Below are 18,294 nucleotides of genomic sequence, written 5' to 3'. Positions count from 1 at the left end.
TTATTGACAGTTAGCTCTTACAAAAGGAATTTTACAATTTTGAAATCACAATCACTTAAAAAGATCACAGACACAAGTATGAGAGAGAGAGAGAGGAGACAGATACATAATACACTTACCATTTGATAATGAGATAATTTTAAAATTCGACTTTTGCGGGTTCGCATTAAAAAATAACTAATCAACTTTCGAATCTGCCTTCACAGCGGACTTACAGTTATTTGCCATCTTTGCCAGCCTTTGAAGCTCTGAAAATTTTCTAATCAATGGTTTACATTTAAATAGTTTATTTGCTGCGGCCATCTCCTGGAGGAGCCAAGATCTGCCGTTATGCTTGACTGTCTCTTTGATTATTTATCTAATAAAAATCACTCACATTATTCAGATAATATACATCATTAAATAACTAAGGGGACAGTCAAACAAGAGAGTAGATCTCGGCTCCACCCGGAGAAAGAAACTATTTGCCTTCCGAGCATGGAGTCAAATATGTGATTAGATTTGGGATGTCACTTCAAGAAAAGGCTACACTAATGAACATGTTAAATTTATGTATAGAAAGGTAACTAAAAGAGATGCATTTTAGCCTTAGATGGTTTCTTTTTACTAAGTTTTGAATGATGTGATCTTATTTATTAAAAATCATACAAAAAGAGGACGATTATGCATTGAAAATAAATTAAACACACATCAATTCATAGTCGTACAAATACCAGTGTCGCATCATCTTAGTAATACATTTTGTAATAAGGTTAAGCAAATTTAATGGAAGAGATGCGCCGTGGTTTAAGTTTCTCCAAAGGACAAGCATCAAGCATGCTAGCTATATTTTATAATTGCCCCAGGGAATACCTCTGGCAAAATAAGTATATTTTGGAGTGATGTTCTTTGAATTCTAGGTTCGGTGTTTGAGTCTTAATTCGAAAAAAAAGCTCAACAATCAAATCGATATTGAAAGTTGAAAATCACTCGTCGCCCTCACATTTACGGTAGGACTAGGAATTGAATTGATCGCTGAGTCATCATTTACATTTCTTGCTAATATTGTGGGACTAAACAGCGGAGTATGCTTATGATGGTGCATTAATAAAAAAAAAATATTTTATAATTTCAATATTTTGTTTAATGATTTTTTATTTATAAAAAAAATTATTGAAGTGTTTATGTAGACATTGAGCTACATATTACTAAGATATGATCACCTTGGGAATATCACCAAATATGTCGAGTCTGAAATCTTTTGGGTGTGAATCCTTTTATTGATTAGCAGAAGATTTGGCACGACACTTGTTGTGTTCTGGCCTGTGGTACATGTGACAAGCTATAATAGACTCCTCTTGAAAAGAATATTAAGGATATATTTATAAATAATTATAATTTCAAGATACCACATATCACTTATTGTTTTTCTTAAATGTTTGATAGTAGAAAATAATTTTTAATTTTTAAATTTAATTAAATATATTTTGTGATTAAAAAGTAATATCTAAAAAAATTCATTTCTAGAAAATATAAAAAATATATTTTCGATACTTTTTAATGCATAGCATAAAGCTTAAAAATTAAAAAAGTTGAATTTTATTTACCATTTAAAGATATAATTATTTAATTAAAAATTAAAAAATATTTTTTTACAATTAAACAGACTCTAATTACCTTTAGTGATGAGATAGTTATGTTAATATTTAAAGAAATGTTATACTAGTAAATAAATTTGACAAATGACCCTTACAAATTGATAAAAATTAAGCTAAATTAAATGAAATTTCCCTACAATTAGGGTCACGTGCAACTTACCCAATTGTACTTTTGATTGCATCAAAAGACCCCTTGTACTTTTTAAATGTTGCAATCAACCATTATTTGTTATTATTATACAAAATTTTGTGTAGCAATCTACATAAAAAAATACAAAATTCTACGTACAAAATTTCAGAATTATGTATATCAATGAAATATAGAATTTTGCATTGGTCAACTAATAGATGGCACAAAATTCTGTATAATAATAATAGATGGTGGCTAATTGCAACATTTAGGAAGTGTATGGAGGTCTTTTGGTGCAATCAAAAGTACATGAGATAAGTTACATAAGACCCTCAGTGTAAGGGAGTTTTATATAATTTATCTTAAAATTTATAATAGTTATACCCAAAATTAATAATAGTTCATAATAGTCATGTCCAAAATTAACAATAATTTATAATAATGAATAGATTTATTATTAATTTTGAATAAAATTATTATAATTTTTGTATGGAATGCTAGCTTGTAAGAATTATTTGTCAAATTTATTTGGATTATAACATTTTTGTAATATTTATCTCAGCATCGAGTGTCCTTTGTAAGAAAATCCCATTTGCAAACGCTCAATTTGTGTAGGGTTTTAGAAATTATTTTTCATAGACAGTATAGAGAAAATTTAAGTAATTAGGGATCTATTGAGAAATTTGGTATTTTTATTTAATGAGAAAGAAAATTAGTAAATTTGGTTCAAGGATGATGACAAAAACAATTATCAATGATATATAAAGCATTTGAGGAAAAGTCAAGTTTTTAATTGAGTAATTCATTCAAATCAAATCATTTTTTTTTTTATTGAGTAATGAGCTCAAAATAATCAAGTATCTCAATGATCAAATAGGTTTAAGTGAATTTTTCCAAGTGTAAGTTAATAGAGTAAATTATTTTTTTTATAATTGAGTAATGCTCAGTCTATCCTAAAAGTAATCAATTGTATAAAAAGGCTTAGTTAAGTAAAGATAAAGTCTACTCGACTATATAAGTCTTTGTACTTGAGTATATAATACATCTTTTTGTCAGGTTAAAAATAATCGAGTAATCGATCTTGTAATTGAGTAATGATTAATTCATACTCGAGTAAGTTGCTTTTGTAATCAAGTAATGATCGTTTCATACTCGAATAGATTCTTTTTGTGATCGAGTAAACATAGGTTGAAAAATAGGCCAAGTCTCTAAACTTAAAGTTTAATCAGGTAAGAATCTTTGTACTTGAGTAAGGATAATTTTAATCGAGTAGATAAATAATTTTTCTATAACTAAAAATAATCAAGTAAAGGTATCTTTATACTTGAGTAAGCATCACAAGTAATCGATTACATAATGCATATAGTCAAGTAAAGATAAAACTTAGTTGAGTAATGCCTAGTTTGTACTCGAGTAATGCTTGACATATTTTGAAAAATATAATTGTTACAATGCATTAAATGTAGTTTGTCTTTATTTTTTAGTGCATCAAACACTCTTCAAACAACTTGAGGATATTTTATGAATTACCAACTGATTATTTGAAGTTTGTAGAGACAAAAAGTAGCAATTGTGAGACAAAACATATATTCTAATTGCTTAAGACAGGTTAACAACTGTAACACCCTGCTTTCCCAGGGTGTTAGGTAACGTAAGATTTTGGGGTTATAATTTTTTTTCAATGAAAACTCAACACAAAAATCGTTCCCCCGAAAATCCCGTTACACTTTCTCAGTATATCAACTATAAACCATTAATAAACTAAGACATGTAAATCACCTCAAATGCAGAAACTAGATTAAAATCTCAATAAATCATAATCGAACCCGCTTTATTTATAACATAAAGTTGAACCAAACGTTTACCCGACGTCATCAAAATAAATCGCATAATTGAAAATAACATATCATAAAATATCCACTAATTGTCGTCACTTTTCGGCAATCCCTTTTCCCTTTGCACTGCTGCCTTCACCTGGAACGTTTGAATATTTAAGGGACAAATTCCAAATTAGATGATGAATCATCTAAGTGAGAGTTCAAAAACACGTTTTCATGAATGTATGCAAGACATGAAATAAACCAACACAACCCGGTAACCCCTTGCCCAAGAGAATCCCACAGTGCTTAACCCTACCACGGGGAAAGAACAATCTCTCTATAGGCCATACTACCATACCGACACATCAACACAACGCGATTCTAGCTTAAGAGGGGCAAGGTCAATGCATCTTCCCAACATCTCAGGAACAATCGTTACCAACTTCGGCCCAAGAAGGTCACATCAACGCAGGAACCCGGCTCACCACATTTATGTCAGAGATTACGTTCTCATTCTAAGCATCCAGGAACCATTACCAAATCCCAACTCAAATCTCATATGGACCACCTAGTCATCCTAGTGCAACTTTCCTAACCAAACGGGACGGTATGAAAATCAAGGCGGCTATCCCGACATGCACACTAGCATAAGATACCTCTATTATTTCGTCACGCCCTTAGAGAATTATGACTACATTATCCAGATGATATTTTAGGTTGACATTCCATATGAACAATCACAAAACGCAAGACTATGCCACATTTCACAACTCAATATATTATATAAATAACATTTTATAAAATGCAATGCACCAGTACAAAACGTTTAGGGACAAATCTCTCTTGTAAAGCCAACCGTCACCGGTTACCATTTGTATGCAACAAAACCATTTTACATAAAATCACAACACATTTAGGTAATACAAATACCAAGTTTTAAGGTAGAAATACCCTCAGTAAATCAAGTTTTGGGTAAGCTACTCACAAGTTTAAACCAAATTTTCAGGTAGAACACTCACCTCTAATGTATTTGGAATGTCTCTATCCTCGTGCGCTGCCTCAATTTGCGTACCAATCACAAGCACTCGTACTTATACTCAACCTCAAGCCACGATACTCCCTAAACATCATATTTAATTAAAGAGCATCAAAATCCATTTTTATCAATTTTTTCCATAATTTTCTCTATTTTCTCCCAATTTTCACCTCGATAATTCAAAAATAATTATCTCCTCAAACTTTTTCCCAAATTTTTCAACATGATAATTCCTAAAATAAATTTAGAAAAATATACAAGCAAAATTTCAGAATTACCCTTGGACCATGCGCCCTCACACACCCAGCGCGTGTCTGCGTGTGATGTGTGGCCCGTGCAACTTATGCGCCACCTTCTTCCTCGCTTCCAGTTGCCGGTGACGGCTCCAATGGCCGAACTAAGGGTACCCCTTGAAGCCCTTGATAAGTCGATCCTAATGGCACCAATCTCTGGCTGAAATACCATCGGAAAAGCCTCCGAAATGCAAGTTACAGGTCAGCAAAGGCAATCTGCCTCGTGCTTTTCGGCCAATCCTTAAATAGCCTCCAAATGCGGTGAAAACTCCTCCAAAAACTCCAGAATCCTTCCCCTTGATGCAAGGATCAATAGCCCCTTAACCAATCCCTAAAAACCATCCAAAAACGCAGTCAATTTGTTTGCCAAAATTCGAAACGCTCAGCTCCCATTTTATAGCCAAAAACTGGCCAGATCTCAGCCAATCAACAGCCAAGGCTTAGCCCCCAATCTAGCCCCGGCCGTATACGACCTCCCCGAAGCCTCCCTCGGCCATCCCATCACCGAAAATGGCGGTTGCGTGTGGTGGATTGCGGTTGCCGATTTCTCCTTGCTATGTTCACACTATGGTTTTGATTTATTACACTTTGCTCCCTACTTTCTTCCAATATCGATTTTCCCCTTACCTTGAGGCCCTTGATTTTTCTAACAATACCACTAAGGCCCACAAGTTTTGTACTATTCATTTTATCCTTGAAATTCCCCAAAAAATATCTTTTTGACCTCTCCCCGGAAAAATTAGAAAATTGCACTTTGGCTCCCACGATCATAGCACAGTTGATTCTCAGGTAGTAGATTGCACCCAAAGATGTAGGTTCGAATCATGGTAGCCACAGTGTGGGGGGTTTCACCCTCTTGTAGGGTGGCTCCTTGTGGGCACCATGCACTGTGCCTCCTACCTAGTGCGCTGTCGTGTATCATGATTAACCCCTCCCACGTGCATGGGGCAATGTGTGGGGGGCTCTTAAGGTGAGGGATTTCACCTTTTGCACCCAAGAAAATTGCACTTTGGCCCTATTGACAGTTTTGACCCTAATTCCATTCGATCCAACTCGAAATTGCGCAAGGGTTGTTCTACATGTAAAATATTGGTCCCCCAAAACACTTCGTTGATTTTTCGGATGTTCCCTGCGTCAATTTGGTTTTCTCAGCTCGATCGACAGCTATACCGAAAACTGTTCGTGATCCAATTTCTTTCGATGCTAAAAATCATAAATCATATTACTCGTCAATACCATTACATTTCCCTTAAAAATTTAGGGTCCAGGGTATTCTTTTCAATCGATTCGGTTGCTTAAAACTGTGTTAATGTACCCTAGCTACAACCTCATTCTTTGGATAATTCCACTCATGCCCTTCATAAAATGTCATTTATAACCTCAAGAATTTCCTGGGTATTACAACAATTGCATTCAATACCAGAAAGTTATAAATAGGAGTTGAAGTCTGTTGAAAAAGGTTACAACATACAACACACAACACAAGAGCTTTCTGATCTTCTATATTCTATTCTCGTGAACTTAAGAGTGTTCATGGATCATTCTATTTGAGCTTTTCAAAGAGAGAGTGTACTAAATTTTATATTCTGTTTCTCTTTATCTTTCAAGAGAAAATACTGATTACTTACATTATCCTTTTTTTTCTTTTGAAAAATCCTTTTCACATTTCATTGTGAATTTTGTAAAGATTAAGTCTGAACCTATAAAAGGCATTGGTTGTGGCTGAACCAAATCTTAAAAGGACATTGTGTAAAGATAAGTAACCGAGCTTGCTCAAAAGTTACAAAGGTAAAATTGATATGAAAAAATCCTTGATGAGGAGTCAAAGTAGTAGACTAGGATTTTAAAGCTGAACCACTTTATATTGTGTGTTCTACATTCTTAATTTGTTTTCGATTTAAAGTTTTTTTAAATGGTGAAAAAGCTTAATTCACCTCCTTCTTAAGCTAACTTTTTTTACAAGTGGTATTTGAGCAGGGCTCACAAATAGGTCTAACCAACCTAGTTTAAAGATTAAAGGCCAACACATCAAGCAACATGTTCCAAGAGAGCTAGTCCTTCAACAAGCCACCCTACTTCGATGGTAACAACTACGCAAAATGCCAACTATTACAATAGGAAATACCATCATCCCAAAGCTAAAAGAAGAATGGAATGAACATGACATGAGGATGATCAAGTTGAATGCAACAACCAAGAACATGTACAATAGGAAATACCATCATCCCAAAGCTAGAAGAAAACTGGAATGAACATGACATGAGGATGATCAAGTTGAATGCAACAACCAAGAACATGTTGGAGTGTACTCTCAGCCCCGAGGAATACAACCGGATTTCAATGTGTGAGATGGCTAAGGAAATTTGGGACAAACTTGAGGTAACATATGAAGGAACTTTAAGGTAAAGAGGTCTACAATTAGAATGCTTAAGCATGATTATGAATTATTTTTAATGCAGCCTGGTGAATCAATAAAAGATATGTATATTAGATTAAATAATATTGTATCCAACCTAAAGAACTCAAGAAAACCTGCATCAAATGAAGATATTGTTGAAAAGATCTTACAATGCCTACCTCATGAATGACATCCTAAAGTCATTTCCATACAAGAAGCATAAGATTTAGAAAAATTGTCTTTAAATGAACTGCTAAGATCCTTAATGACTTATGAATTGGGCATGAGAAGGCAAGATGAAATACTGTCTAATAAAAATAAAGGAGTAGCCTTGAAAGCATCTAAAAATGATCTATCTAAATATGAATCTACTGATTTGGAAGATGCTTCCCTACTTGCTAAAAAATTCTTGATAATGTTCAAAAAGAAATATTCTAGACACTTTTGCATGAACATGTCTGAAAAGGGAGATAAGAAGTAATCAAAACAGGAGATCAAGTGTTATAGATGTAGGAAAACCATGTCACTATTGCATCATATTTTTTGATATATGAGAAAATGTGTTTGATGAAAAACCATCCTTAGAATGAAAAATATTTATGAAAATCTCATATTTTGAAATAAGTTTTTCATATTTCGAAACATGCATGATTAGTGTTTTGGCACGAAAGTTCAAATGTTTAAATCCAATTTTTATGTATCATGTTTCAAAACTATGTTTCAATGTTTCGAAACAAAGTTTCCATGTTTCAAAATATCAGTTTGTCATGTTTCTAAACATGTTTCAAAATGTATATTGATAAAGTTTCAAGTTTTGCTAAATTTTATGTTGTATTTCGAAACTTATTTCAAAACTGAGCATATGTTTCGAAACCTATATAATATGTTTTGAAACCTCTGTCATCTCTGACAACAGTGTATTTAAAATCCTTGTTAACATGTTTTGAATCATGTTTCTGAAGTATGTTTCAAAACCTTCTTTTCATGTTTCGAAACATCTGACTCTGTCAGAAGAATATCTGAAAGTCTGTTATGCTTTTGCACTTTTTTCAAAAGCTATTTTAAAAGCCTGTTTTTGAAATAATCCCCATACCCTGATGTTTTAATTTCATATATATATCTTAAGGGGAGAATAAAACCAAATTATTTTGTTTTTTAAAAGATGTCTTCTACTCATTTTGTCTCTTGGTGCATATCCAGCTGTAAATGCTGTATGTTTCGAAACATGGTATGTATGTTTCGAAACATCTGTGTAAAAATATGTTATCTCGAAATCTAAAATATGCGTTTCAAAACCTAGTTTATTATCTTGTCTCTAACGGTTATAATTAGCTAAAAATCTATCTCTTTGATATATATATATATATATATATTAGTTTTTTGAAGACAAAAAGCACCATTTTACAAGCATACACAAGTTTATACATCTACAAGAGATTTTTGCCATAAACACAAGCAAACGAAACTCTTTTAACAAACTCTCAAAGAAGATCCTTTCAATCATTCCTTCAATCATTCCTTGGTGTGCATTATGGTGTAAAAAGGAGAAGCAAGCCGAAACCAAAGCTCTCATCCTTTCAAGCTCTCCTCACTCCATACCAATAGATTTGTAATAACTATTTGGTAAGGTGTTTAATTACATTCAAATTGTTGGGTTGTAAAAGATAAGTGTTATTTATCTTGTTGTAAAGTTTGAGTTGAGCCCGTAAAAACTCATTGTGTAAGGTTTTAGGGTGAACCGTCGTAAAACCCTTGGTGTCCTTGATCGCTAGTGAAAGTGATTGTGGTTTGTAAATCCTTTAAGTGGGTAAACTTGAAGGTAGTGGAGTAGGCGAGTGCCGAACCACTATAAATCTCGTGTGCACTTTATTTCTCATTCTTACTTGTTGTTATCCTTGTTCATGCTTTCAAAAGAATCATTTTTTGAAAAACTAAAGGAGTTTCAATATTTGCAATCAAAGAGTAAGGTTTCAAAACATACTATAGTAGGTTTCGAAACATACTTGACAGTAAGTTTGATTTTGAAACATACTCATCTATATTTCGAAATATACTTAATAGAAATGTTAGTTTCGAAACATACTCCCTCATATTTCGAAACATAGTGTCCTACAAGCAAAAGTTTTTAAGTTATTAAAAATTTACCCAAATCCCAATTCTCCCCCTTCTTGGGATATATTTTCCATCATATAGAACTAACAGTCACATCTAGCTAGAATGCCTTGAGGTAAAAAAAGAAGAAAAGCTAAAGAAGAAGAAGAAGAAGAAGAAGAAGAAAATGAAGGTGCTAGCAACATGAAGTGGTTAAAACTCATCATTTTCATCAGAGGATGAAGTCTAAGAGATTGCCAACATTTGTCTCATGGAAAAAGAGGACTCAAAGGTAAATGATTTAGATCTTTCTTGTTATTCCAGTAATGATGAATTTGTGAATATACAACCTTTAGGAAGTTATGTGAAAAATTATTTTTTGATTTGGAAAAATCAAAATAAAAATGAAAAATTATATGAAATCCCATTACACTTAGGAATAGGTGCAACTTACCACCCTAAACTTTTGATTGTACCAAAAGACCCTATTACACTTTCTAAATGTTGCAATCATCTACCATCTATTAGTCAACCTTAACTCTATTAGTTGACTAGCATATGCACATCACGTGTCACTAAAATCACCTCCAAATAGGGTCTAAATTGAAGAAAAAATTCTGAAACTTGGAGAAAAGAACAACCCAAGCCCTAATTTCACCCCCAAATTGAATCTTACAATTTTGAAGGAAGAAACAACACTAAGCTCGAAGCTTTTCTTCTTTGCCACTTTGAAGCTTTGTCGCCCAAGTGTAGCTTCTCGGTAAGAACTAATATCCTCATCCTTTTGTTGAATTTTCCTTGTTGGTATAGTTTATGGTATAAATTTCCTTAGTGTTGTAGGTAACGTCACATCAAGGACCATATATACTTTGAAGTATTCCCACCATGTCTTGTAAGGCATGAATTCCCTCAATATGTTGTTGTCACAACGCGTCATATTCTACCCACGAGATGATAAGAGAAGCTTGTTGTGAAAAGCCAGGTTGATTATAACGTTCATGTTGATTATCCAGGTCTTGAAGACCTAGTGGAGGTGGCTAAGTCCTTATTTGCTGCTGGGGATTCAGGGGAGGTGACTAAATGCTTCCTTATGGTTGAGAGTCAAGCGATGACAAGTGTGCTCCCAAATTGGGTGCTAAGAGTCTCATGAGAGAGGATGAAGTTCAACATCTTGAGAAATAGTTCTTCAGCTGCTTGCTGATGAACAGGAAGCCTAAAATGACCAAGAGGCCTAAAATAACCGAGAGACCTCAAATAATCGAGAGGTCTTAAAGAATTGACTGACCTTGGAGAATCGAGTGAGCTTGGAGAATTGAGTAATTTTCCAAAATAAATAAATAGTGAGAGACACGAGAGATTGTTCATGTGCTTAAGTCAGTCTTTGAGTGCTTGAGAGCAAAAATAGGGTTTGAGTATCAGAGTGGGCGTACTTGAATGAGGAGGCTCGCCTCATATTTATAAAGGAGTATGGAGTAATCTTAAATAGACCGAGATTAAGACTCTTTGTAGATAACACTTATCTTGATTATTGCTAGTCTGGTTGAGACTAGGATTGTTGTGGATGGCGTTTATCTTTGACAAATGATGTTTATCATAGCCTTTTTTTGGGGATGAAGTTTATTATGGAGGGTGTTTATCCCAATTATTCCAAAGTTCTTTTAGAATTAGAATTCTTTAAAGACAATTGCTTTGGAATATTCGGATCGAAGAATGCCCTAGGAGGGTTCGTTGTCTACTAGGGAGGCTCTCGAGGGTGGTGGATGGAGAAACCGAATTTCCTTGGTGAGCCATGACTATGTGGCCACTTGGTCATGGCTAAATTGCATTAATTAGAGGTCCATGATTGAGTGGCCACTCAACCATGACCTAATTTCCTTCGAGGCTATGATCAAGTGGCCACTCGACCATAGCCCATTTTGCTTGCTTGGAGGCTAAGACCGAGTGGCCACTTGACCATGGCCTATTTTCCTTGTGAGCCATGACCAAGTGACCACTCGATCATGGCATATTATGCTTTGGGGGCCATGTTCGAGTGGCCACAATATGCTTTGCCTTGTGATCCATGACTAAGTGGCCACTCGATCATGGCATATTATGCTTTAGGGGCTATGTTCGAGTGGCCACTCAGCCTTGGCCGAATTCAGCTCCTTTCTTATGGCTATTTGTCTTTTCCTTTTGTTTGATTGGCTCACTTCTTTGCTCATCTTCCCTTGTATTTTTGTTTTCAGCCCATTTATGTGTGCTTGTCCTAGATGTCGACTCATAGATTTGGATTTGTCACTTGAGTCCAATGCATATTTGAATTGTTTGCTGTTTGTAGGACATATCAATATATATTCACGAGGTTGGCAAGGTTATTATAAAAATTCAAAAATTATTATAAAATCATAACAAATTTAAAAATTAATTAATAAATTACAAAAAATAAAATTCATTAAAAAATGATAACAAGTCTAATTTTTAGTTTTGTTAATTTACCCTTCGAAATGCAACCCAATAATATTTATAATGGAATTAAATTTTACTTGAATTGATAGCAAGGTAAAAATTAAGAGGTTGGGTTATTATGATTTGAAAGGGACAAATCAACTGGATGTAATGCCTTCTTGGTAAATGTACTCTTGGGAAGAGAAAAAAAATGAATCAACCTCTTTCATTGCCATTATATATGATTCATGACATGTATTACTCTCTGCCACTAAGCTCTGCAGGAATCTTCACTACTGCATTCCCTATCTCTCTCTAAGGAATAATTAAAAATAATTACAATAAAAAACAAAATAAAGTTTTAACTCATAATTTTATACTAATTAAAAAAATTTAAAAATTCACAATTTTATAGTATTTATCACGAAATATTAATTATAATCTCACTCTCTTTTAATTCCTGGAACACTTAACTCAATAATCACTTTCATATTCAAGGTTATAATTGAATTGACTCGAGCTGAATTTTACTGAGCTCGAACTTGGTTCATTAAGATTCTAGCAACCTTGAGCTCTATTTAAGTTTAAAAATGTGTTCAAGATTGAGCTCGGTTTGCCAAAATTTCATTTATTATATTAAACAAACTTGAACCAATTTATTTAACATGATAAACAAATTTCTAATGAGTTGAGCTCAAACTCCATTAGAATTTTTTAAATTAAAGTCATTAAAACTTATTTTTACATAACAAAAAGTATAACAAATATAAATATAAATTCTTAAAACAAATACAATAATATTATTTAAATAAACATAAACATTCTTATTTCAAACACAATGATAAATAACAAACATTTTCATGCTCAAGCCAAACTTTTTCTTGCTCAAGCTCAGCTCGTTTATGAGTCGATCTCCAAATTGAAATTTAAGTTCGGTTTCTTCATAATACTAACTGAATATGAACGAACTCTTATTAAGTCGAATGTCAGCTGAGCAAGTCGACTCATTTGCAACTCCATATATACATATTTAGCTTTGTTTTCAAATTTTATCTTCTTTTATTATTAAAGCACATCTCCTTTTGAATTAAACAAATTTCAGTAATTTACACAATCCACGTTTTAAGAGGCAAACTTGGGGAGGAGAGGCAAAATTATCATGTGTTAGCGTTTGAAACCCATTAATTATTTATTTAGGTACCTTCAGAGTGGTAAACCAACGACAGACGCGTTATATGTGTTGAGTTCAAAATTGTATGTTCAAAGTATTATAATGAACCTTCACTCTCTTTCCAAACTTCATGTGATCTGCCCCCTCTCATCCCCTCATCTTATACTCGATCCCCACAATTGCACAAATCATGTGAAGTCCACAAGATAAATACTGCCCACTCAGTGCGCCATTTGCACCCCTAAAAGAACATGTAAAGCACAATCAAACCTGAATTTTACACGCCACATAGCAAGCAAGCATGGCATGGCATGGCGTCACCTATCTGAAGAATTAATTAATGTTCACATATTTTATGTGCACCTAAACCTAATTGATTATTACACTTCATTTCTTTGGGCTACTGTCTTTATACATTTTATGTAGTATTTATGAGTGTACTAACTAAACCTTGTTCAAAAGGAATTTATAATTAAGGTCCTTTAAGAGCTTAAATACTCTTTCTGTCCATTTGGTAGATTATGGAAAGTTTATAAATTTTTCCTAACAGATTATTTGGTAAGTTGGTACTCTATGAGGGTGATTCACTTAGCTAAAAAAAAGGTGACTCAAAGTATGGCCTGCCTTGCCCACATGTGTAATGCTGCTGCTTGAAACATCCAAGACCTCCATAATGGCCGTTAGATAGTGTCCTTATTAGGTACCCGATTCAACATGATATATGTCTCATGTTTTGTGGATTGAATTGAGAAGCAAGCCTTCCCATACATATATATAGTTCTAGGAGAGGAAAAAAAAAAAATAATTTGTTACTATATTTTGAAAAGAGAGAATATGGTTTTAACAAAAGGATCATATTTTTATGAAAAGATTTCACCGATTTTTAAAATTTTGCTTAATGAAGTTGAGAAATATTAAATATATTATTATCAAATCACACATCATTACACATTAATTAAGAATTAGAGATGAATAACATTACTCAATAAAATATAGAAACTCGCAACGCAATTTAATTTCTATGGATAGATAGATGTTAATCCTAATTAATTCACTTGATCAGTCAAGATATAATTTCTACACAAACGAAATTATAAACCTTCTCGCGTATCTTTCACAATTCTAAATACTTGGCCACTCATATTCAATTTAATTAGCCCTTGAATTTTCTTTTTTTAGATAATTTGGCTCCTAATTTTTTTTTTTTTTGGTTTTCCTAATCTCTCTCTATTTGCGTGTATAAAAAGAATGAGCTAGTTTGGTGTGCGTTAGTTCACCCTCCTCTCTACTTCACATCTCTTTTAAACTCCTCTCTTCTCCACCTTTCCATGGAACTGCCGGTGACGGCTCCGGCACCCAAAGGAAGGAAAGCCCAATACATAATCAAAACCAAGAACCTCTCCTACAAGCTCCCCCCGCCCTATGGTGGCTTTGGGTGGTGGCCGGAGTCCGGCGCCGGCTGCACAGACAGGTACATTCTAAGAAATGTTAACTGCGAGGCCAAACCCGGTGAGATCACAGCCATTGCCGGCCCAAGCGGTGCCGGAAAAACTACCCTTTTGGACATTCTCGCAGGGATGATCGTGCCGTCTAGAGTCTGCGGCCACGTTCTCGTCAACGGCCAGCCCATGGACGCAGCGTTTTTCCGGCGAGTCTCCGGCTACATCACCCAAGACGAGGCTCTCTTCCCTCTTCTCACCGTAGAGGAAACCCTGATCTACAGCGCTCGGCTCCGGCTTGAAGGCGGCTTGCAGAAGGCGGCGGCAGCGAGAGCGAAGCAGCTGCTCGAAGAGCTTGGGCTAAACCACGTCGCCGACGCGAAAATTGGCGATGATTCCCGGAGGGGAATCTCCGGGGGCGAGAAGAGGAGGGTTTCGATCGGCGTTGATCTGGTTCACGATCCGGATGTTCTTCTGGTGGACGAACCAACGTCTGGATTGGACTCAGCCTCGGCTTTTCATGTAATCTCGTTGCTCGAATCCATGGCGAAGAATCATGGAAAAACAATCGTTTTAACCATTCACCAACCCGGATTTCGAATCCTCGAGCTCTTTGATCAGGCTGTTTTGTTATGCAATGGGATTGTTCTTCACCGTGGATCACTGAATCTCCTCGAAGAGAGGCTCAAACTCGCCGGCCATTCCATCCCTTTCCACGTTAACGTGCTCGAGTTCGCCATTGATACCGTCGAAAGCCTGCTCATCGACCTCGAAGAAAACCCTGCCGGAATTGAGGAAGAAGAAGAAGAAGAAGGATATCGTCCTTTCAGGAAAGGATTGAACCGTGCAATTTACTGCAATTCTCGATTCTCCGAGGCGGTGATATTAAGCCAGAGATTCTCCAAAAACATTTTCAGAACCAAGCAGTTGTTTTCGATCAGAATGGTGCAAGCATTGCTGGTTGGGATTCTACTAGGCACCATATTCATGAACTCAAAGCTCAAGTTTCAGCCAAAATTAGGGTTTTTTGCCTTCAGCCTCACCTTCTTGATGTCGTCTACAACCGAAGCGCTGCCAATTCTGCTGAGAGAGAAGAGGATTTTGATGAGGGAGACCTCGAGAGGAGCCTATAGAGTTTCCTCTTATGTCATTGCAAACACTTTAGTTTTCCTGCCTTTCCTTCTAGGGGTGGCGCTTCTCTTCTCGACCCCGGTCTACTGGCTGGTCGGGTTGAGGCGAGACCTCGACTGTTTCCTCTACTTCTCGCTCGTGGTTTGGGTAGTTCTGCTCATGTCCAACTCTTTAGTCGCGTGTTTCAGCGCACTGGTGCCCGATTTCATCGTGGGGACCTCTGTGATTGCGGGGTTTGTAGGGTCTTTCTTCCTCTTTTCTGGGTATTTCATATCCAAAGACGAGATCCCAAAGTACTGGATTTTCATGTACTACTTGAGCTTGTTCAGGTATCCATTTGAGTGCTTCATGATAAACGAATATGGCGGGGAGAAGAGGAAAGGGAAGTGCCTGGAGAGCGTGGGAGGAGCTTGCGTATTAGATAGCCATGGCTTCCTCCTGCAGAAAGGTTTGAAAGAGTCACAGAAATGGAGCAATCTGGCTGTGATGCTGGGTTTCATTTTGGGGTATAGGTTTCTTTGTTTTATGATTCTGTGGTACAGATCTTACAGAACCAAAGGTTAATCAATTAATTACAAGGATCTTCTCTAACATGAATGTAATATAAAGCGATGAGGATCAGAACACTAATGTATTTTTTCTTTAATTTGGCTTTATCATCATCATTAACAGTCCATCTTGTTGGATTAACTAAGCTTATTTACCTTTGCATTATGAAAATTAACAGACTCAGCTCTGTAGTTGTTTTTTATTCTTGGGCTTCTTTTAAGCTAATTCTATTCAGATGGCAGTGTGGCTCAGCCAGGATTGATCGTGGTCGGATGTTCTAGTTTATATTTTTCTAATTATTTAATACAAATTCACCAATTCAAAAAATAAAAATAAAAAATAAAAGATCCATCTGCTTGGGTTTATTAATTTACCTCTATATCATGAAAATTGGGCCTTTGCAGTTCTGTAACTGTGTATCCATTCTTTCTTTTCTATTTTTACTTAATATATATATATATATGTGTGTATATCCGCTCTTAATGATCATGTAATTATCTTTGGAATGATGCTTTGTATTAGAGTACAACGAAATGGACCTAAAAAATTATTAAATATAATTATTAAACAAAAACGTATAGAAATCACTCAATTGACAGAGCAATGGAGCACAGAGTATCGAGCAATTGATAGTAAAAGGGAGAGTTTAATACATAATGATAAAATTATTTTTTATTAATTCATATACAAAGATACATTACATATGTTAATTACATATATCAAATATATCTAAATCTAACATTATAACATAGGGTTAATTACACCAATAATAACCCAACTTTGCATTCTACTACTCTTTAATCACTGAACTTTGAAATGTTATATATTAGTCACTGATATTTCAAAACGGTTACTGTTTAGTCACTGAACTTTGAAATATTATTTGTTAGTTACTGATATTTCAAAACTGTTACTGCTTAGTTACTGAACTTTAAAATGTTACCGATTAGTCACTGATATTTCAAAACTGTTAAACTGAACTTTAAAATATTACCTGTTAGTCACTAATATTTCAAAACTGTTCTTCATTCGTCACTCGTGAACTTAAAGTTTAGTGACTATTGAGTGACGCATGAAAAACAATTTTGAAATATTAATGACTAGCAGGTAATATTTTAAAGTTCAGTGACTAAGTAGTAACAATTTTAAAATATTAGTGACTAATAGGTAACATTTTAAAGTTCAGTGACTAAGTAGTAACAATTTTGAAATATCAGTGACTAACAGGTAACATTTCAAAGTTCAGTAACTAAGCAGTAACCGTTTTGAAATATCAGTGACTAATAGGTAATATTTCAAAGTTGAGTGACCAAACAGTAATAGAATGCAAAGTTGAGTTATTATTGGGTAATTAACTCTTATAACATATCACTAACAATTTCTTCCTGATATGCAAATCTCACCACGTAAAAATGGGGGAAATCGTAGTCCCTCCTCAGCCTTTTTCTAACTCCCAAGTATAACTTTATTTGCAACCCAAATATAAGTGAACTTTCTCCCTATTTTCTCGCGTAGTGGTAACATAAACACGGTCGTCTACCATCTACAAAATTACCTTTTGATAAGCGAACTTCAGGTGATGACCTATTTTACAAGTGAACTGTAGGAGATAGCTCTAAATGAGTGAACTACAAGAGGTAGCTCCAAATTGGTGAACTCTGGGAAATACACAGTGAATTTTGAAGGGGTTCTCTTAGAAGGTCAAAATGAGGTTCACTGCGAGTAAGGGCCCTTAGATGCTCGGAAAGTGAACCGATATGCGTGAGGTGAGTTGATACTAGGGCCGACCCAAGGCTTAATGGGGCCCTAGGCTATAATAAATTTTGTGCTCTATAAAAAATAATATAAATTATTGAAAATCACATTTATTGCATGGCACCCTTTTCATTGTTTGGTTTGGAAGCATTTTTCTCACACTTGAAAGAATTTATTGTATGTACTTGTATTTTTTGGGGCCCTAACCAGTAGCTCCTATATTTTTTGGGGGTCCCAAAAAATTGGGGGCCCTAGGCATAGGCCACTAAGGCCTATGCCTTGGGTCGGCCTTGGTTATACACGTCCAGCAAGCTAGAGTGCATGAAACTGGACGATCTCTAGCTAACCCTTGGAGTGATAGGTCCACACAAACATGAATATGAAGATAAACCGTGTAAATTATGCATTTCTCAGGGG

General features: G+C 35.0%; 1 protein-coding gene across 1 annotated transcript; it reads left to right on the top strand.

Annotated features, from left to right (window-relative positions):
- The first annotated feature begins 14,331 nt into the window (after positions 1-14,331).
- Positions 14,332-16,137, top strand: LOC127791619 (ABC transporter G family member 10-like). Its single transcript, XM_052321602.1, has one exon. The coding sequence runs from the start codon at positions 14,332-14,334 to the stop codon at positions 16,135-16,137; it is 1,806 nt and encodes a 601-aa protein (XP_052177562.1).
- The last annotated feature ends 2,157 nt before the right edge of the window (positions 16,138-18,294 follow it).

This window comes from Diospyros lotus, chromosome 15 (assembly GCF_014633365.1).
Source record: "Diospyros lotus cultivar Yz01 chromosome 15, ASM1463336v1, whole genome shotgun sequence".
Lineage (NCBI taxonomy): Eukaryota > Viridiplantae > Streptophyta > Magnoliopsida > Ericales > Ebenaceae > Diospyros > Diospyros lotus.
The sequence above is the reverse complement of the archived record's forward strand: the minus strand, read 5'-3'. Positions and strand labels throughout refer to the sequence as shown.